The sequence below is a fragment of the Bactrocera neohumeralis genome, chromosome 5 (genome assembly GCF_024586455.1).
Source record: "Bactrocera neohumeralis isolate Rockhampton chromosome 5, APGP_CSIRO_Bneo_wtdbg2-racon-allhic-juicebox.fasta_v2, whole genome shotgun sequence".
NCBI classification, from domain to species: Eukaryota; Metazoa; Arthropoda; class Insecta; order Diptera; family Tephritidae; genus Bactrocera; species Bactrocera neohumeralis.
In genome coordinates this window covers 76,675,370-76,696,068 of record NC_065922.1, presented here as the reverse complement: position 1 = coordinate 76,696,068, position 20,699 = coordinate 76,675,370, and the positions used below count along the sequence as shown (strand labels likewise).

At 39.1% G+C, this 20,699-nt stretch overlaps 4 protein-coding genes across 7 annotated transcripts in view; 2 read left to right on the top strand and 2 right to left on the bottom strand.

Moving 5' to 3' along the window:
* The window catches only part of LOC126759697 (ceramide synthase), a 39,527-nt gene extending 23,189 nt beyond the window's left edge, over positions 1-16,338 (top strand). For all 3 annotated transcript variants that reach the window (XM_050474714.1, XM_050474716.1, XM_050474717.1), the window contains exons 3-6: positions 13,543-14,023; positions 14,088-14,315; positions 14,794-14,892; positions 14,975-16,338. In XM_050474714.1, the coding sequence (XP_050330671.1) occupies positions 13,543-14,023; positions 14,088-14,315; positions 14,794-14,892; positions 14,975-15,172 (1,006 nt within the window). In that variant the 3' untranslated portion in view covers positions 15,173-16,338. The remainder of the gene's footprint in view (positions 1-13,542; positions 14,024-14,087; positions 14,316-14,793; positions 14,893-14,974) is intronic.
* Positions 1,250-7,008, bottom strand: LOC126759698 (trichohyalin-like). Its single transcript, XM_050474718.1, has 3 exons — positions 4,672-7,008; positions 3,040-4,614; positions 1,250-2,467 (listed from the first exon to the last, which is right to left on the bottom strand). The coding sequence occupies exons 1-3, from the start codon at positions 6,824-6,826 to the stop codon at positions 1,386-1,388; spliced, it is 4,812 nt and encodes a 1,603-aa protein (XP_050330675.1). The 5' UTR covers positions 6,827-7,008; the 3' UTR covers positions 1,250-1,385.
* Positions 7,129-8,967, bottom strand: LOC126759693 (neurofilament heavy polypeptide-like). Its single transcript, XM_050474711.1, has one exon. It carries the CDS (start codon positions 8,844-8,846, stop codon positions 7,188-7,190), a length of 1,659 nt encoding a protein of 552 aa, XP_050330668.1. The 5' UTR covers positions 8,847-8,967; the 3' UTR covers positions 7,129-7,187.
* Positions 16,339-17,257: 919 nt separating the features above from the next.
* Positions 17,258-20,699, top strand: part of LOC126759690 (protein strawberry notch) — a 31,312-nt gene continuing 27,870 nt past the window's right edge. For both annotated transcript variants that reach the window (XM_050474708.1, XM_050474707.1), the window contains exon 1: positions 17,258-17,412. In XM_050474708.1, coding sequence (XP_050330665.1) covers positions 17,410-17,412 — 3 coding nt within the window. In that variant the 5' untranslated portion in view covers positions 17,258-17,409. The remainder of the gene's footprint in view (positions 17,413-20,699) is intronic.

Here is a 20,699-nt window from a genome sequence, read left to right as displayed (position 1 = left end):
AATGAACAAAAAATTTTGAATATAAAATATCAATGAGAGATAAATTGTTGAAAGGAAAGCAAGTGCCGAAAAGTTTGATTGAAGATCATTTGTAAAATTCCCTACATAACGTTGCATGTAAGTGGGAATCGAAGAGAGGAAAAGTGTATGATTTTTTGTAAAAATCTGATAAACTTATGGTAATTCTATCCTGTAAAATCTTGTATAAGTCCCACCGATGTCATTTGCCTATCTTGAATACGCGATTTGATATCACTGCTGGGTTGCAGCCATCGATCTTGATTACTCGAACAGCCCGATTCAGGGTCGTAAATAGCACGTTAGATAGAAACCACCGTCAAGTCCGAAGAACCGAAGAAAAAAGCTTTTAATCCCCGCAACCACAAGAAAGATCTACTGATTAAATAACATAAATATTCGTGCTTCCGTATGATATAAGGTTGTCAAATATCTCCCTTCCGCCTTTTTCCTCATTATTCAATGCTTTATAAAACGTGTTACAGTGATCGGATTTAGTTCAAATACATATATACATATACATATGTATATCATCTAGACGGCAACTTCATAATACCCCCCTCGTAGAAGCGCCCCTCCTTATTTGCGGTGAACTCGGACATCCACTTTTCACAAGCCTCGTTTGAGTTGAACTTTACACCAACAAGGGCGTTCGCCATGGACAGGAATAGGTGGTAATCACTTGGCGCTATGTCCAGGGTATATGGTGGGTGCGATAAAACCTCCCATCCGAACTCCCATAGCTTCTGACGAGTCATCAACGAAGTGTGTGGTCTGGCCACAAAAACCTTCCTGGCCGCCAATCCCGGCTTGGCCACTGTTTGGGACGATTCACCGGCCTTCGACCACGACCGTTTTCGCTTGATATTGTCGTATGTGCTCCATTTTTCGTCGCCAGTCACCATCCGCTTCAAATGTGAGTTGAGTTCGTTCCATTTCAGTAGCATATCGCAGGCGTTGATTCGGTCCAGAAGGTTTTTAGCGTCTTCTTGTCAGCGCTTTTGCACAATATTTGCCCGAAACAGTCTCAGGAACCATCGTTGGTAAGTGGTCTATATTTATATCCTATCTGCATATGTGATCAAGGATACATACCTTATGCCTTCATTTCAATTTAAAAATATATTGAGTTTTAGCATTTTTATATAAATTTTTTTTCGCTACATTAATACAAAATTTAAATTGTTCATGAAGAATAGAGCTGTTTGTACAAAAATTTTACAGACAAAAATATTCAGAAAAGTGCACATGAGTCTTATCCTTCTCCAAATGTGGCACTAGGCCAAATTAACGTTGCAACTACATCTCACACGTGTTCGCTTGTAGGCCGGACCTTTATAGTCACATGTCAAATGTAGTAGTGCCCGTTAAGTTTGAAAGGCAACCTCGTGCCTACATCCTTTGTAAAGATGTTTGTGGTATTTTTTCTGTGCCTTAAGGCTCGGTAAGAGACTGTACCTCACCTTACGCGCTCGAGCGATGACTGCGCCTGTTCGCTGTGGCTTACCCAGCACATATTCTGGCATATAAGCTTTCTCCATGTCCAAGTCGCTGGTGGACTTCTCGCTTCGTATTTGAGACCTGCTTCTCTGCTTTGAATTTTGATTTGGTATGGTTTTTTTATTTTTTTGTTTACTTGCTCTCTTTTCTTTGGTATTTTGGTTGGTTTTTTCTCCCTTTTGTTTTTGATGCTCTTGTTTCTCTTGCTTCGATTTTAGACTTGATTTGGATGACTTCGTATCTGCGGCCTTGTTTATTCTAGTTTGTGAAATCATTATTGGGCATTGGTTTTGTTGCATGATTATGTTTTCTAATTCTTGATAGAGCGCCTTGCAGTAGGAAATGTCTTCTGGCTTAGTTTTAACAGCACAATTATCTTCTTTCGATTTACTGTCTTTGTCCTTTGATAGTTTATGACTGCTGGAGCAGCAGGAACAGAACGATGACTCTGATGGTTTAGTTTTTTCTGCTTTTTTGTTCCCTTTTTTCGGTTTTGCTAGATCTTCCCCTACAGGATGGTCGGGTGCAGCCTTTTCCTTTGATTTCTCTTTTTTACTTCGTCGTGAAAACAGAGTGTATTTTTTGATTGGTTTCTCTTGCACAACTTCTTTTTGTTTGGCTTTCGATGGTTTCGTTTTCGAATCCCTATCACTTGTTCCTTTTGAGCAACACGAAGATTGTTTCTTTTGAGCTTGCTCTTGACTTTTTGCTTTTGAAAGCTGTGTTTTGCTACTTGAAGACTTCTGTGATGCGTCTAATTTTGTGGACTTATTCTTTTCACTTTTTGAACGAGAGGAGCAGCATGATGTTTCTGATTTTTGTCCTTTCACTTTTTCTTGACTTTTCACCTTTGTGGGCCTTTCGTTGGGTTTGATCAGCTTCCTTAGTCTATAGTTTGGAACCTTATCCTGGCTAGTAGCTTTGGAATCTGTCAACTCTTTTGATCTACCTTTTGAATTTTGTCACGACTTTTACTTTTTGTTGCTTTCGTTTTGGATTCGTCCAACTTCCTTGCCTTTTCTTTTTCTCCACTAGAGCGACAAGACCAACAAGATGTTTTCGAAGGCTGCTTTTGAACTTTTTCTTGACTTCGAGCTTTCGGAGGCTTTTGTTTAGAATCAGCTGGCAGCTTTGACTTATCCTTTTGAACTTTGTCTTGAACTCTACTTTTTGATGGTTTCTTTTTTGATTCGTCCGGTTTCGTTGTTTTATCTTTCTCACCATTGGAACGACAAGACCAACAAGATGTTTTCGAAGGCTGCTTTTGCACTTTTTCTTGAGGTTTATGTTTAGAATCAGCTGGCCTTTTCAACTTATCTTTGTCTTGGCTTTTAGTTTTTGATAGTTTACTTTTTGGTTCATCCACTTTCTTTGCTTTTTCTTTTTCTCCATTGGAACGACAAGACCAACAAGACGTATTAGAAGATTGCTTTTGAACTTTTTCTTGGCTTTTAGCTTTTGAAGGTTTTTGTTTAGAATCAGCCGGCTTCTTTGGCTTATCCCTTTGAATTTTCTCCTGACTTTTACTTGTTGATGGTTTCTTTCTAGATTCGTTCGGTTTCTTTTCCTTGTCTTTCCCACCACTGGAACGACAAGACCAACAAGACGTATTCGAAGACTGCTTTTGAACTTTTTCTTGGCTTCTTCCTTTTGACGGTGTTTGCATAGAATCAGTCGGCTTCTTTGGCTTATCCCTTTGAATTTTCTCCTGACTTTTACTTTTTGAAGGTTTCTTTCTAGATTCGTTCGGTTTCTTTTCTTTGTTTTTCCCACCACTGGAACGACAAGACCAACAAGACGTATTCGAAGACTGCTTTTCGACTTTTTCTTGGCTTCTTCCTTTTGACGGTGTTTGCTTAGAATCAGTCGGCTTCTTTGGCTTATCCCTTTGAATTTTCTCCTGACTTTTACTTTTTGATGGTTTCTTTCTAGATTCGTTCGGTTTCTTTTCTTTGTCTTTTCCACCACTGGAACGACAAGACCAACAAGACGTATCCGAAGACTGCTTTTGAACTTTTTCTTGGCTTCTTCCTTTTGACGGTTTTTGCTTAGAATCCCGGGGTCTCTTTGTCTTTTCTTTTTGAATTTTGTTTTGACTTTTACTCTTTGTCATAGGCCTATCTTTTAGAGTTTTGTCTTGGATCTTGGTTCTTGAGGGTTGCTTCTTATCTTTTTCTTTATTTGAACGACAAGACCAACAAGATGTCTCGGATGACTGCTTTTGAACTTTTTCCTGACTTTTTGCTTTGAAGGGCTTTTGTTTGGAATCTCCAGTTTTCTTTGGTGAATTTTTATGTACTCTTGCAGGATCTCTGGCAAATTGTTTGTTATCCTGACTTTTGCTCCTTGTAGTTCTTTTTTTAGGTAGATCCGATTCCTTTGTTTTCTCCTTTTTGTCACTAGAACGACAAGACCAACATGATGCCTGAGATGATTTTCTTTCAATTTTCTCCTGACTTTTGCTAGCTTTTGCATGTTTCTGTTTAGAAACGGAAGATTTGTTTGGATGATCCTTTTGAAGTTTTTGCTCACTTTTGGATTTTGCAGGACGCCTTTTAGATTCATCTATGTGGTTTGCTTTTTCTTTGTTATCGCCTGAACGACAGGACCAACAAGATGATTCGGATGTTTTCTTATCAAGAGTTTCCTTACTGTTGGACTTGGAAGCTTTCTGCTTAGAATCAGGATGTTTCTTTGATTTTTCTTTTTTAAACTTTTCTTGACTTTGATGCTTTGATAGCTTCTGCTTGGAATCATCTTTCGGTCTATCTCTGTACAGTTTCTCCGTACTTTTATTTTTCGAAGGCTCCTTTTTAGATGTATCTGATTTTTTTGTTTTATTCTTTCTAAAACAAGACCAGCATGACGTGCCTGATTGTTTCTTTTCCAGTTTTTCCCGACTTTCGACTTTCGAAGCTTGTTGTTTTGAATAACCTGACTGTTTTGGCTTCATCCTTTGAACCTTTTCGTGACTTTGTGTAGGTGAAGGTTTCCGTTGTCGTTTCTTGGGCTTTTCTTGAACCTTTTCGCCACTTTTGACTTTAGCTGGTTTTCTTTTACTGCCAGCATATGCTTCGGGCTTGTCTTTTTTATGGCCTGCAACAAGATTTTTATTATTTATTGTGGCGATAAGAGAAGTTCCAACTTTCTTACCTTTTTCCTTAATGTTGCTTTGTTCGAAATTATTTTTGGCTCTTAAGCAAGGACAGCAAGACGTTTCAGAGCCAGTATCCTTTTTTAACGAGCTTCGTTCTGGTTGTTTGGATGACGGTTTTGCTTTATTCGGTTTTGTTAGAGGACGAATTTTACCTCTGGCTGTAGCTTTTCTCTTATCACCAGGCGGTGGCCTCCGGTTCACGGAAGAAGATGAAGTTTTTACTTTTGGCTGTGTTTTCGATTCAGGTTTAGGATGAAAAGCAGGCTGATTACGACGTCTTGCCTTTCTGCCATCTGCTTGTTGTGGTTTATTTTTCGAAGAAGATAGCGGTGTTTTTGGGGATGACTTGGTTTTCGGCTCAGGTTTAGGATGAAAAGCTGGTTGTTTACGCCGATTTACATTCACATTCCTACCTTTTTCTTTTTCTATAGGTTTTGTGACTTGCTGCCTGCGCTTCTGCGGTTTCTCCGGCGAAAAACTTACGGCTGTGTGAGGTTTTTTTCGTTTCTTAACTAGTTTGGTTTTTGTTTGTGGTTTATCGCCTTCAATCTTTTGCTTCTTGCGACATAAGAAAGAGCAGCAAGACGTTTTCTCGGAATCCTCATCTTTTGGCGGGTTCTGATTTTTCGTGCCCTTAATGTTTTTCGGTTTTCGCTTAGTGGTGTACATAGAATTAACCGATTTGCTCGTATCTATTTCGTTTTTATGTTTAGCACTTATCCCCACAGATTTTGTTTTTCTGGGCGCTTGCTCTTCATCCACTTGCAGAGAAATCATCTCCCGTGTAGGATATTTAAAAATATGTTCTTTATTTCCATTCTTAGAATCAGACGAATCGCATGAACAAAATGGTTCGGCTGCCTTATCGTATTGCTTACTCTTGGAGTCATTGGTTTGGGTAATCCATTCCGTTGCCTGGTGCTGCTCGATTTCTTTAGGATAATTATCCCCACAACTGCACTCACAATAGTAACATTGTTCACATAAATCAGCCTCTGCCTGCTGCTGTTTCTTTTTAGAGTTCGAGCCACAACAGCCCGTTTCCTCCTCTGTTGTTGTAGCTGTTGGTGCTGCGGGTTTCGATTTTTGCTCATGCTCAGGTTTCACTTCACGTGTGTAAGTGGCTCTAAGCATTTCTAGCAGCTCCATTTCTCCTGCTGTGGGTGCACATTCCGCCTCCAGGTTTGGCCTTGGAGTTTGTTTGTCAGAGCAATGCGCAGGCGTGTAGGCTTCATATTCCCGTTGCTGCTTTTTAGCTTTCGATTTTTTACGCATTCCGCAACAGCCAACCTCAGAGTCTTTGTGGTCATCCTTTTTTAACTCCATATGCTCTCTTTCGTCTGCATACATGGGAGCATAAGATCGATCGCGTGGATAGCCGCTGTCATTGCTTCCTTGCGGTCTTGTTCTTGGTTCCGTCTTAATCTTACGTGATCTGTGCTGCCTTTGCGCGGCCGTGGTTACTGAATCAGCACTTGAGCTTGCGGCATGCTTTTTTGGACTGCGTCCTTTGGCTTCAATCGTATTCTGGGGGTTAGATTTTGTTTCAGTATCATTTTGCTTATCTGAATGCTGTGGATTTCTTGGTTTTGTGGTATAAATGGCTTTAAGTTCACGATAGCGTTTAGCTTCCTCACGCGTCTTAAATCGTCTATTCACGGGAAACGGTCGATTACTGCTGTGACTTATACTTTTTTCATGCACTTTTTTCGTATTGTCTTCCTCTTTTGACTTCTGCCTTTTTCTTTGCTCCTTTTCTTCTCTTTGCTTGCTATGTGAACGTTTTGTTGATGATTTTTTAAAGCACAAAAACCTTTTGGTTGGTTCTTTCTCCTCTTCCTCAACCGAACTCACCTTTCCCTTTTTTGTTTTCGGTTTCGGTTCCGTTTCCTCTTCATCTTTCATACCCGGTGGGTTCTTATGTGAGTAAGCATTTGCTAATTTTCGAAGCTCTCGTTGCACATTTTCGTCCTGCCAAATGTGACAATCGCAGTCACACAGGCATATGTTCATGCGCGACTCGCAAATCTCCGTCGCATGCGGGTTGAACCAAAGTTCGCGCACCTCCTTCTGCCTAGATGTGCTGTGCGCTTCAGCGCGCCTTTGATCCTGCTTGCGCTTGGCAAGACAATGCTTAGCGGTTGAGGGCATCTTGTATTACAAGCGGCCAAGCAAGCTCTCCGCGAACCAGTGCACTATTTTCACGAATATTTTTGCCTTTACATGCTAATTCTGGTTTGGATTGTGTCGGAGTTTTGTTGAAATTTTAGAAAATATTTTTTGTTAACATATTTGCACAGAAATTTTATTAAAAAAAAATTTGAATGTGAAAAAGAAATAAAACTGAGACAAGACACTTGTCGGTGATGACAATGCATGATAACTGAAATGCTACCGTATTGTGTGGAAATTAAATATTTTTTTTTTTACTTGCTGAACTCTCCGCGCTGAGCCTCAAGCGCTTCCATAAATCCACTTTATTATTATATCAAAGCTCACAGGCGCTACATTTTCATTTTATTGGTGGTCGCACTCTTCTGCGCGGCAAATTATAATTACTCGTGCCGCGTCGACCTCTGCGCCTTGGCTTACGCTCATCCGCTTCCTTTTGCTCGCGCGCCATGCGTTCTGAGAGCACGTGAAAATACTCCTCTAGCGACGATGTGCTCGGCGTTTCATGCGGATCTTTATAAATGTTCCGATTGTGTCGCCTTATAGCATTGATTGCTTCCACGTATTTCATATTTGTATGACTACTGCTTGGTAAGTGGTCAATATTTGCTGTGCTATATCTAAATTTCCGCTTCTTGTACACCTTTTTCAACTCTGTTTCACTTGACGCCTTTTCTTCCAATGTCGTCACTCGCACTGGCGCCTTTTTACGAGCTTTCAAAAACGGCAAACAATTTCCGAACCTCCCGTGTGATATCGTGCTTTCTATTTCGCGCACTGTTTTTTTATCTTGCAGCGCACACTCTGCATTAGACGCGAGCACCTCAGGGGTTCTTGAAAAAAGTTTCTTTTTGTTAACGATTAGCGCGCTTTTACTTTCATCTTCATTTTGCAATGACTTTGTTTCAGCTCTTAAGCAATTCAATCTGAACGCCAACGTCTTTTCTCCAATTGTTCGTTCGTTTTTCACACTCGGGCTTGCAGGCTCCTTCTCTTTCGCTGTGGGTTTTGGTGGCTCCATAGCTTTCACTTGTTGCTTTGGTGTCTCTTCATCTTTTACGATCTGTTTTAATGATTTTCCATTTGTTACCTTTTGTTTTAATATTCTTGCTCTTCCCATCACTCTCTGCTTTAACACCTTCTCCTCACTGAGCTTATGCTTCAAAGCTTCGACATCCTTCACCGACTGCTCCGCAAGTTTAGTAGGGTATCGTGTTTTCACTTTTTCTTTGGCAATTCGCGTTGCTTGTAGACCACGCTTGAGTTTGCGGCAAAGCGTGTCCGTCTTACATTTAATAGCTTCGTTCGCAACACTCTTATTATTATCCTTTATCACTGGCTTTTGCGCACACTGCGAAGAATCGGGTTTCCGTTTCGGCTTAAAATAAAGCATGAGGCGTTGTAGCGTGCGTGCGCTGCGCCGGGTTGCTGTGCTGAATTTTTGCGGTAGCGCTTGTACGCCACTCTGTGGTTTGCGCGTACAACTCTGGTTCGTTGGCAGCGGCGCGACCCTGTTGGTACCAGCTGTTGGTTTAAGATGTTGCGTCGGTCTCTTTGGATTCACATTGATTGCCTTTGCTAATGCGTTTTGACTTTTCCTGCCGACAGCGCCGACCCTGCTGTTTCCAGCCTTGATTACAGGTGGCTCTCTACATTGTGTTACAGGTTGATGGCTTTTGTTAACTCGTGGCGTTGAGATACAGTTATATTTTGGTTGTAATAGTATTCTTAAGTCGCGGTTAACTCTTCTTAAGTGCTTCAAGATCTCCATCTCTGTGCGTACGAAATGTGGTAGTTCTTTGCGTCTTGTTTCATTTTGGCGCATATTCTTTCCTTTTGTTGATTTCCAACCCTGATTTGGCTTGTTTGGCGATTTATTTGCTTGTTGTGCAGTCTGTGTGGTTTGAGGCAGACCGGTTGGGGTGTTCCACTTTTTTGAGCTCTCTGATGTTCCACCGCTAGGTTTCTGTTGCTCTCCCGAATTTATAGCATCTTCCATGCTAAAACTGGTTCCGGTCTATTGTCTAAACTAGAATTTTTCTGCTAATAGCATTTACTCTTTTTTTGCAAGAAACAATCAAAAAATATAAAAAAATGTTATTTAATAAAAAAATATTCACTTCTTTGTAATTTTGACAATTTACAATATTGAATAAATTATTTGATAAAAGCACATGCTTGGCGCAGAAAGTATGTGTTCAGTGAGTTCTAAAATATTACATGGCTGTGTTCCCTGCGACACCACGCTTTTTTAAAGAATTCTAAATCTTCGAAAACGAGAGCACTCCCAGCTGTACAAGTTTTTGTAAACTACGTATAATGCCCATCCTTGGGTGGAGATAGCTATGCAACCGTGTATATGGCCTTCTAAAGCTCTAGATAAGCTCGTCTAAAGTTCTGCCGGTTCTTGCTCACAAGATTTGACGATTATTAAATTGTCATTCCGTTGCAAGCTTTGGAGCTAATCAAAGCTTAGCAAAACCTCAGCGTAAATAAAGAAAACACGCCCTTAAAAGCCCCTAAAAACCAAAATTGAAACCGGTCGCAGTGAAATAATCAAAAGCTCCGTTTACAGTGAATATTTATTGGGACAATTTAAATACATAAGCGGACATTTTTAGATGAGTCAAAGTAATCTGTAAATTGCATATCACCACAAGACACATTGCTTCTATGATTGGAGTTCTAATATGAAAACATGACACACTACTACAAGCTACGCTCATATGCTATGAGCACAATTCCGGGGGTCTAAGACAGCTGAACAATTTTTCATAGCGACTTAAGCTTCTGATTCCTGCACACCATTTGACGACTTTTTCTTCAGTTTGCGTCTTCTTCGAGAGTTCGGTGGTGTCGATGGCGGCGTTAGGTTTTCCGTCGACTTTATGTTTAGAGAATGCGAACCGATTGCGTATGCGATTTCAATGCTGTGATTTTGTTGTCCGAGTATGAGTGCGTTGTTCCTCACGAGCGGTATCCGTATAGAATCTGCCAGCGGCCTGTGCTTGTGGCGCTTTCGTGGCTTGTTAATCTGTTTTCTAGATGCTAGCCGGCCTTTTGCTTTACTTGATTTTCCCGCATCTTTTGCGTTTTGTTGCTGTAGTCGTATTTTCTGCGTGCAACTGTTGGTGGTTTTGTCGGAAATACCATGTTTTTTGTTATGACGCTGCATGAGTTGAGTTTTGATGTGTACCAACATTTCTTCCAGTGACGATGTGCTCGGCTCACAGCGTGTTTCGTTGTCCGAAGTGGAATACGTGGATTTGAAGTCTTGTATGACCGCGCATGATTTGATGGCCGCCTTACTTGATGAGGGAACGTCATCAGCCATGTGATTTAGAGAAATTTTGGTCACTGCTGTACACGAAGAGAACTCGGGTTTCGAGACAGCTCTTGAATTTAACGATTTGTTGAATTTCACGGAAGAGTTTGTTGCAGTTTGGACCAGCAGACGTTTATTACTTTTCTGACGCTGTCTTAAGAGCTCTAGAGAATTTTGCGCAGATAGCTCGTAAAGTCCCGCGTGACGAAGACTTGAATTCGCACGGTATTTTCTCCACGGCAAATTTTTATTTCTATAGTGCTTACATGTACTCTTCGGCACTTTGACCCTTGCGTTGAGCTTCGCTTTCGTTTTTGATTTGATTGGTACATTGGAACACGGTTGTATGGATCTAGCGCTCGAATACGAGTGGACGCTGCATTTCTCACAAACTCTGTTCTCGTCACATAATTTGGAAAGCGATGTATGCAATTTTTTCGAATAATTTTTCTGTTTTGTCTCTTTTTCTATCGCGTCAACTTGATTTTCGCGTATGCGCTCAAACTTTTTCCGTTGCGCATGGAAGCTTTGTAGTGTGTTTCTACGTTTCTTTACCAAACCTATATGCTCCAACGAATCACGTGGTTCAATTGACGCAGCAAATCCTCCCTTTTTATATTTCCTAGACTTCAGTTTCTTAACTTGGACCACAACTGGTGCTTCTTCTTGACAATTATCCAGTTCAGCTTCCGTGTGAGAAAGTTTCTGTTGGCAAACTTCGTTTGCCGCTTCGTGTGAGAGTTTGCTTCCCACTCGTAGGGATGTCTTTAATGACCGCTCACTTATTTTCAGTTTTTTCATCTCAGTAGCAATTTTTGCGAGATCATCCACCTCGGAGGAAAAATCTATCGTCACCTTCTTATCCACTACATCGCTCTGCGATATATCTCTGCCTGCTTCGGCGCGGAAATATGTCATTTGCGTGAGCTCCCGTTGCCTATCGATGTCTTTAAGCCTTTCCAGTTCTTCACAACCTAATTTTGTTTTCCCATGTACTATACCGCGCGATTCCGTCCTCGCGTATCTACGCATGTTCGCCATTTGCAGGCTAATTTCGGAGTCTCGCATGCGTGTTACATCCCTCTTATGCCATATTAGTTCCAATTTATTACTTTCTTTTGTTCGTTTGCTCTCATGTTGTTTGTCCACTGTCATTTGGACGAAAAGATCTTTCGGAACCGGGAAATGCTTATGCCGATTGTTGTCCTTGATTTCCGACCTTTCCTTATTATTTTCTTTATCCTCGCGTTTCTTATGCGTTCTAGCTGCTCTTTCCTCTCTACTCTTTCGTTTGCTTATAACACTCTCCTTCTTTTGCACTTTCTTCGTGAGCTCCGCTGTGGCTCTGCGGTATTCCGCGTTCAAAATGTTTCCGAAAATCGATACCCCCGATTTGGGTCGATACCCTGAACTCAGCGCAGCAGCCAATTCATAGTTTTCTTTCGGTTGAAATATGCCTCCGTTACACACATCGGCTTTGATATTTGACCGTATTTTTATGCGTGACGTTTCATTGAAGTTTTTTTTTTGCTAAACTCTCCATCCTCCCCGCCAGCCATACGTTCATTGTATTTACTTTGCCTCAAACTTGAATTCCTATTTTTTGTGGTGTTTGGTGAGTCCGAGAAGCATGTGTCGCTTATGGTCTGTATGAGTCCGCGCCGTTCACCCTGCCGTGATCTTGATTTTGCTCTGCTTTGCCGTTGTGGCCTACTTGCGCGTTTATCCGTTGTTGCCGTAGTTGTCGAATAACTCTTATGGCGTTTCTGAAGTCGCTCGCGAAGTACGTCGCAAAAGGGTGCCCGCTCACCCTTTGTATCGACGCCATACAATGGATTTCTAGCCAACATGGCCTGCTCGTGCTCCTCCAACAAATTGAGAAACTCTGGGGAAATGTGCTTAAAGCTTTTCGGGTCCATGAGTCGCTGCTCACCATCCCGTATGGGTCGTGCCAACTGCAAATGCTGATGCGGTTGGTACGACTCACGCGACGAGATGCCAAACATTTTGCATTTCTCACTCAAATTTCCGCCCATGTTCTGCTCACGCTGGCACTCGTACCACGTAGTAGCCGTATCCGGTACGTAAATACTCGACTTCTTCGCGGCAGACCACAAACTGTCGGTGATCTCATTGCAATCAGTGCGACAAGGTACATTGTTGCGACCCAGCTGTTGCAAACCCATTTGCTGGTTCAAACGTATGGCCTGATTGGCGGCATCAGGCATGACATTACTGTTGATACTGTTGATGAAGGCGCTATAGTTCGAGGGGCATAAGTAGTCTTGTTCCGCTTGTTGTTGTTTCACTCGTAAACGCTCCTGCTGGGCCTGATATTTATTGAAGGTTGGCTGGTTTTTGTTCGTAAAGAGATCTGGGCCATAATAATTGCCGCAACGTGAAGCTGCCAAAACTTGCGACGTTAAGTAGCGATAACAGTTAGTATTACCGAAATTTCCGAAATTCATGTTGCCGAGTTAATGATGTTCGTACATTGGAGACCGAAACATTTACTATGTAATATGTACACTTAATATGGGGATTTAGTTCGTTTTTCCTAATTTTTGTTTTTATATTTTTTCCGAAATGGAAAACGTTTAATATACGAAAAATTTTATTTGAAAGTGACAAAGTTCGAGTTGTACTTTGAGAGGTCGGGTCGAAATGCTAAAAACAGATTTTGAAAATAAACACCTTAGCTGGAGAGGCGGAAAAGGGTTGCCATGCTGAAGGATTATGATTTTTTTACTTGATTGCGTGCTTGCTCGAGCTATTTGCTTGCTTGAAGGCCTTAGCGGAAGAACGCTTTATGTGTACCTATACTTAACAGTGTCTTAAACGTGTACTAGGTGTACTAGGGTCTGGGCCTGTAACAGTAGGTAAGAAATAGTTGCAATTCCCGGGCCTTTTAATTGCTTTCCATATTTGTAAGATCATGGTTTAACATGATCTTTGCTATTTTTCCTCGATCCCCGCTCGGGTTTCCCTACTTAGAACATATTAACTGGGGATCCGCTCTTCATATGGGTATAAATTCGGAGGAAAACTTCTGTACTTGTCTTTGGTCCCATTATATATTTCTCTTTACTGGTAATCTCCTTCTTCACATATAATTTCAGACTGCATTGAACTCTGGAGACCAATAAGTACCTCAAAGTCTTAACTACAAAATTTGAATATTATGTAGAGAGTAGTTCATTCCAGTTGCGTAAACTTTGTAGAGGAATCTCTTTTTCAGTTTAAAAAATATAGCTTTTCTGAACTTATAATATATATAATATTTATATTATTAACCATTTGAGAATTGCAGACATTCTAGCCAAGGGAGCAAAATAATTAACTTACATATTGTCTATCTTTTCGCTTGCAGAATCGTTTCCGCTATACAGGCCACATTCTCTTTTCTGGTCGGTTTCATCGTATGCAAGTCCTCGTGCAGCAAATCGTTCGTGTATGCCTCACATTTCCTAATGGAGGCATATGGTTGGTTTGGCACCGCTTACTTTATGTACGACATTTGGTCCATGTACAAAGTGCACACACAGAAAATCGCCGACAAATTGAAGCTGATGCGTTTGAATGCAGCCGCCTCAGGTGCAAATTCATCAAATGGCGTATCACTAAAGAACAACAGCAATGGTGTGTCAAGTGCTGGCGGTGACAGCGGTGATGAGTCACCTGTTCGAGTGTCCGCTCAGCAACGCGAAAACGATGACATCTACGATTATGATGGCGAATGCGTGCAAATACCGAAGGATGGCAAATGGGATTTCATCAAATATGTGATCACGCATCCGGTGATGATGATACATCATGTTTTCATTGGCACTTTCGGCCTGTTAGTCGTAACGGTGAGTGTGTTACGCTTAAATTTTGCAGGCTTTCTATTAATATTTAATATTTTTTCTCATTTAGTACATACGCGGCGGTGGTCACTGCATTTACAGTTACATGTTCATGATGGAGTTCTCCACACCATTTGTTTCGATGCGCAGCATACTGAGCACCATGCGTTTGAAGGACTCGCGCGCATACATCATAAACGGTCTGCTAATGTTAGGTTCCTTCTTTGTGTTTCGTGTCGTTATGTGGCCTTATGTCATGTACCGTTATAGTGTGGCTATAAATGTGAGCTTCTGGCAGGTAAGAAACGTCGACAAGCGTCTATTTTGTAGTGTTTGACTTGACATAAAATTCAGTAAGGAGAGCGGTCTATTATACGATGTCAAATTGAAGTATTAGGTTATGTTGAATTACAAAGAGGAATTGGCTATGTTCATGGGGGGCGCACTGCACGCTGGACATTTGTATGTATGTATATTTTTGGCATGCTGTGTGTGGTTTTTGATTACGCAGGTCGCTCTGCATATGGATCTGGTGGTTTGGCCGGTTATGTTATGCTGGCTGATGTAACGTATTTATTTCCCAAAATACTTTCTGTACATCAGTGGGTTTCTCAGTAGACAACAGATCTCTCTTCTAAGTAAAAATCAGACAGTTATAGTTTTTGTGAGAATACCGCTTCATGTATTAAATTAACCTCTCCTAGTTAATGTCTATTAGAAAACCGTTATAGATAATCTTGATCTCAATAATTTACTACTTGCATTTTTCCTTTCAGGCATTGACCACTTTACCACGAGGTTGCATTATTAGTATCATGATACTTTTCCTACCTCAATTGTATTGGTTCTTTTTGATGGTAAAAGGTGCATTAAAAGTGAGTAGAAATATCTAAAATACCAATTAGAATTAAGTAATTATTTTTTAAACTCAAATTTGATTTTTTTCTCATTTTACAGGTCTTTTCAACGCCCAAACCAAAGGAAGCTGCACCGAAAAAACTCAGGCAATCGAAAAATAATAATCTCTCACCGGTAACACCGAACGCTGAACATGACTTTAGTCAAATTTGTGCAAATGAGGCAAACAACGCTGGCACCAAACCGTCAGCAATAGTCCACCGGCAACCATTAGAAACCAATAATGGTCAAATTTAGATAGACCCACAAACAAGTTGAGTTTTAGAAGCAGCCAAAAGCAGTTAATCGCTATAATAGTGCGCAAACTAGTAGAAAAAATCCTAAGTGGCCCGGCGCCACATGCGAAATTTTCGTTAGCTGCTACGCTGCGCAATTCAATTAAGTTTGTACAAATTGAGTTTGTGATTAATATACTTATACATACCTACATACATTGTACGGCACAATTTACTGAATAGCTAAAAATTTATGTAAAATTAATTAAGTGACGATTAACTCTCAATTAACTTGTATGCATTTCCAGAGTCTTCTGTTATAGATTTGATTTACGCGCTGCTGGACAAGCCACAAAATAACATTCTAAGCAAAGTTAACGTATTAATATTTATACAAAGCAACTGTTTAACTTAAAAAGCGAGTTGTGACTCCAAAATATTGAAAATATTCTTTTTTGCAACGATTGTCTTCTGGTATGTTCTTCTACTTATTGCTGTATATGTATAGGTGTATTTGTGTAATAGAGCGTATACAAAAGCTAATTATTTTAGCATTACACATAATCATTTACAATAAATAAATTACTTTTAAACATTTATTAATATTATATACGAAATTTACCACATAGCAACTTACATATTTGTAAATGTATAAAAAACAGAACAAATAGCTATTATTAATAATAATTTAAGTCATGTAATTTTGTAAAATTATAGTGAATGCAGTACAACTAATTTTTCTAATAATTTTTCTTCTTGAGTTCCTTTAATTACTAACATACGCAAAGACATAACAATTTGTGTACTTGAATATTGATTAATTATAAAATTGAATTTGCACTTACATAAATTGCCCACATAACTAATAAACAAATGTATGTATAATAGATGTGTATTTAACAAAAAAAAATGCAATTTATAAGCATTTATCGAGCTTCAGCAAAATATGTAGAAAAATCAAAGCAAAACAAAACAAATAAAAATTGTACGTGATGAAACATGCAAGTTCTCGCATTTTGCTGTACTTTCTAGTGATGCATTTTAATGAGATAAAATGTTTTTGTGTTGTGAAATAGACTACTATACAACGGTATATGTAAATGTACACCAGCAAAATTCACAAAATTTCATGTGCTTAATGTTATCATGTGTGCAGAAAAATAAAGATTACTACAAATTGTGTGGCTATTTCGGGCGTTTTACTTAAACAAATCAAAGGTGTAAGAGATCTGGTTTAGAAGGCATGACAAAACGTAGATATCAGCTTACCCACTGTCATTCTTAATATATGTTGTTCACCAGCTAGTTAAGGCTCTGTTGTTGTTGCTGATGTAAGAGCAGAAAATATCGCTGATGTAATTTGTGGGAATGCTACCGAGTCTTACCGAGTGCTTGGTCTAATTTCGGATTCGTCGATCTGACTCTCGTGGGAACTGTCGAGGCCCTTCTAATTAACGTCAGGACGTGTTATGTTAGAAAAAGACAACAAGAATAAAAATGCGTGAGTTGTAGCAAATCACCAAGTGAGTGCTCTCAAAGTTTTATTCTGTCATGTCAGCTGACATTCGGACACCTGTGCCAGTAGTAACCGGAACCGAGAGGAAGTAGCTGCAGCAGGTTGTTGTGCAATTAAATTAGCTTTTTTTTAACACAATCTACAAAGATAAAGGTTGCTTTTTCACATTCTCCCATTTAAAATTTCTGTAATTAAGGAACTTTATCGTCCATAAAGCTTTTAAATTTATAAACAAATTTGCGCTTTTCCTTTTCCTGGCGGAAAAATATGTGGACAGTAAATAAAAAGCATGTGTTCCACAAAGGGGATTGTATAGGTGGTGAAAAACATGTGAGTGGATAAAATTTTGAGAAAATGTGATTAACATAATACATTTTCGTAAAACAAATACATAATTTTCATATAAAAATCTAAATGTGTATTGCAATAAGCAAGAATATAATTAATCAGTAGACTATCCAATACAAAATCAAAATTTTTAAATGTAAAGTCATTAAAGTGTGGAATATATTATTCCTGAAAGTGGCAACACGTGGCCAAAGTCAACTTTACTGCTCGGCAACTCTGTGTGGCTCAGTTGATTTCGGAATCTCGGCAGGTACGGAATAAAAAATAGTGCGAAGCGTGTGAATTGTGCGTTGCCTCGTTTACGAACATAATTTCCGGATCGCGTTGTGAAAAAAGTGTATTATAATAGTTTTGTGCATTTGAACGTGTCCGGCGAAATCGCATATAAACCAAAAATGGTGAGTAGAAGTGTTATTTGATCGCACGCTATTTGTATGTGTGCTTAAAAATTGTTAATCGTCAAGCACACGCTGTTCTATTCTGCAGCGGGTGCTGCGCTGCCGAGGCAGCCCATAAACCAAACCAAGTCAACTTGTTATTACGCCTCAATAGAGTTACTGGTAGTGCCTTAAAAATTGTGCCATGTCCGTGTTGTTAATTTCTTGGCGAAGGCTAGTTAAGATTTGTGCAAATCATGAAATCTTCCAAATTTGTTTGTCGCTTGAAAGCAGCGCCTGCTGATTATTTCGTAATTTTTTCATGTAGTAATATGCTGAATGCTCGCTGGTGTTTAGTGCCTTCGCATGTTTTGCATAATTTTTCATTGTTTGTATTGTGTGCATAAGCGGAGCGTTGGAATAAATTTATTCTTTAACGTGGTCATAATGTGACCATTGCATGAAATTTTGTAAGTTGAAAATCAACTATTACAATGAGTATTTTGCATTGCTTTTGTAAAGACATTCGTTTTTGTTTTTTCCTCTTTGCGCGTTGCTATGTCGTCGTTTCATCCAGTCGCTTATCTTCGTTTGTTCTTTTCGTGTGTTTTGTTCTTTAGCAACTCGTTGCGTTATTCCTCGTCTTTTCTTGTGCTAATGCTGATTTTATACAGGTAACCAGTATTGTTATCTCTTTTTGACACATGCGAACGAGCGAGTTTCTGACCAGCTGTTTTGAATGTCGATTTGCGAATTCGTGCAGGGTTGTGTTGGGAGAATTTGCAATTAATTTTTGGGGATTTGTGAATATTCAAAATCAGGATTTTCTAAAAATTTCATAAAATTAACAGGATGATTTGTGAAATTTTAGCAATAAATTTATTGGAAAAGCTTTCAAAGTAAATTTGATTTATCTTTTCTTTCTACTAAATACTGGATTTTAAGAAGTGATACAAAGCGGCTTCTGTACGTTGTGATTGTCATCAGACCAATAAATCATAACAAAGTGAGAAAAATTACCATTCCATAAACATTTGGGTATATGTAATTGGTAAATACGCTAATAAAACAAAACTTTTTTTTTTCAATTATAAAACTAAATTTGTTGGTTTCTTGTCGAAATTGGACCTATCTGGATTCTATAATATTGGGAATTAATTTGGTCGAAATTAAAAAAAGAAAAAATATTTCTAAAAATAGTAGGTTTTTTAAATTTAGAAAACCATAGCGCGCATTATTAAATTTTATGAATATATTCGTATATGGGTGGTTTTGGAAATCTTTCTGTTTAAAGGATTTTTATTTATGGATTTCTGGCAACACTGAGCGCGGGGCATTCCCGTATTATATTGACAAAATGATAAGATTTTAATTGCTCCGGTTATTTTTATTTTTAAGCCCTTAGTATGCGTCTATATGTATTAACTTTCCAGTATGAAATTTCAAAAAATCGTGTGCCTCGTGTGCCTATTTATAGCCACCACGTTCAATTCGATTTGGTAAGCTTAATTATAATGAAGCTTAAGTTCTGTGCGTCCCAAAGTGTGCTTGTAAATATGGATGTATGTTTATACGAACATATGTATGTATATAAGTTCTTGTATGTATGTTTGTACACTCGCTCTCAAACCACCCTACTGTAGCTAGCTGTAGGAGCTTTCTGCTTGGCTCTGCAGGTTGCTATTTCCTGAATATACAATGTCATATGTGCAAGCTTCTACAACAACAAGCCAGTTTGACAGCGCATGCGCGGGCGCACACCCCTTATCACATCCTGCGAATACATATGTATGTATATAAAGTGTTGGCGCTTACACACAATTTGTGTGTGTGTATATCCTCGCCCATCAAATTTTTTCCATGCATTTTCTTCTGCTTCGCATTTTTTCACAGTGTACAATTTGAAGCTGTGAACATGTGTTGATTTTTTCCGTTTTTGTTTTGCTCGCACTTTTTTACCAAGAATGTGCTACATTTTTCGCCTCGTTTTCTGTCGTTTTTTCGTATTTTTTTCATTGCGCCATAGGCAGCCATGTACATGCTCCTGCTTTATCGGCGTTTTCTGTTTTTATTTTTATTTTCGCATTTGCAGCAAGTGAAAATAGGAAAATAAGCGAGCGTATCCTGGGCATTATCCTTTTTTATTTTCATGCAACACACATACACAGCTGTATGTATATGTATGCAAGTGTGTGCAGTTAATGGCGCATTTTTATATAGGACACAGGACATTTGGTGGCGAAACTGCGCTGCTTTTGTTATTCTAACAGTTTTTTGTTTTGTTATTTTTTAGATTTTTCCGATTTATTTTTTCTCATTCATTTGTTGAGCGTTTACTCTCATTGTTTAGTTTGCTGCTTTCTTTTTGAAGGTCGTTCGCTCTTGGTTTTGTATTTGTATGCTTATCGGTCAAGGAAGTGAAATCCTTCAGTGTCCTTTTTTATATTTATTTATTTTTCGTTTTTCATTTACTTGTGATGACTTTACGGCATTATTTGTTATTTTTCCTAGTTTATGGCCCCATTAGTAGAGGAGCGGATGGGTCGTCGAAAATTTTCAAAGTGGGTATTCAATGCTGAAACTACATACATATACATACATATACTTATTATATCTGTATACTTCTCTATAATTATGGGAAAAAAATATGGAGATTTAAAAAAATAATATTTCGAAATGGATTTTTTTTTGGTTATGTACGTTTTTTTTTCGAGGTTATTTTATTTTTTTTAGGTTATGTAAGTAAACCAAATTCTATAAGTCACTCATTATTCCCGTCCTCCTATATGGTGCAGACAAGATCACAAGACAAGATGACAAGATCTGATGAGTCGACGTTACGAGTTTTCTAGAGAATGGTTCTGCGAAAGATGTATGGTTCTTTGCGCGTTGGACACGGCGAATATCACATTCGATGGAACGATGAGCTGTACGAGATATACGACGACTTTGACATAGTTCAGCGAATTAAGAGATAGCAGCTGTGCTGGCCAGGTCATATCGTACGTTATCTGTAGTAATAGATTCCAGCACAAGAAAATACATCAAGCTACCTGGCTGGCTCCGGATCGAAAATCCACCAACCAGCCGTGACTCCATCCTCCGAATATGCATATGTATATACTTACGAAAAAATCTCTTTGTAGTAAGAACCTGTCATAAAAGTTCGTATATGAGCTTCTCTAGGTGTAAACATATGCATTTTCAAGAGCATTTGTTCAAAATTACTATAGAAAACACGCAGCCTACGTCGATAGCCATGAAAAAAGGGGGTTTGGAGGTTTTTTGGACAGCTTGTATTTTTGTTT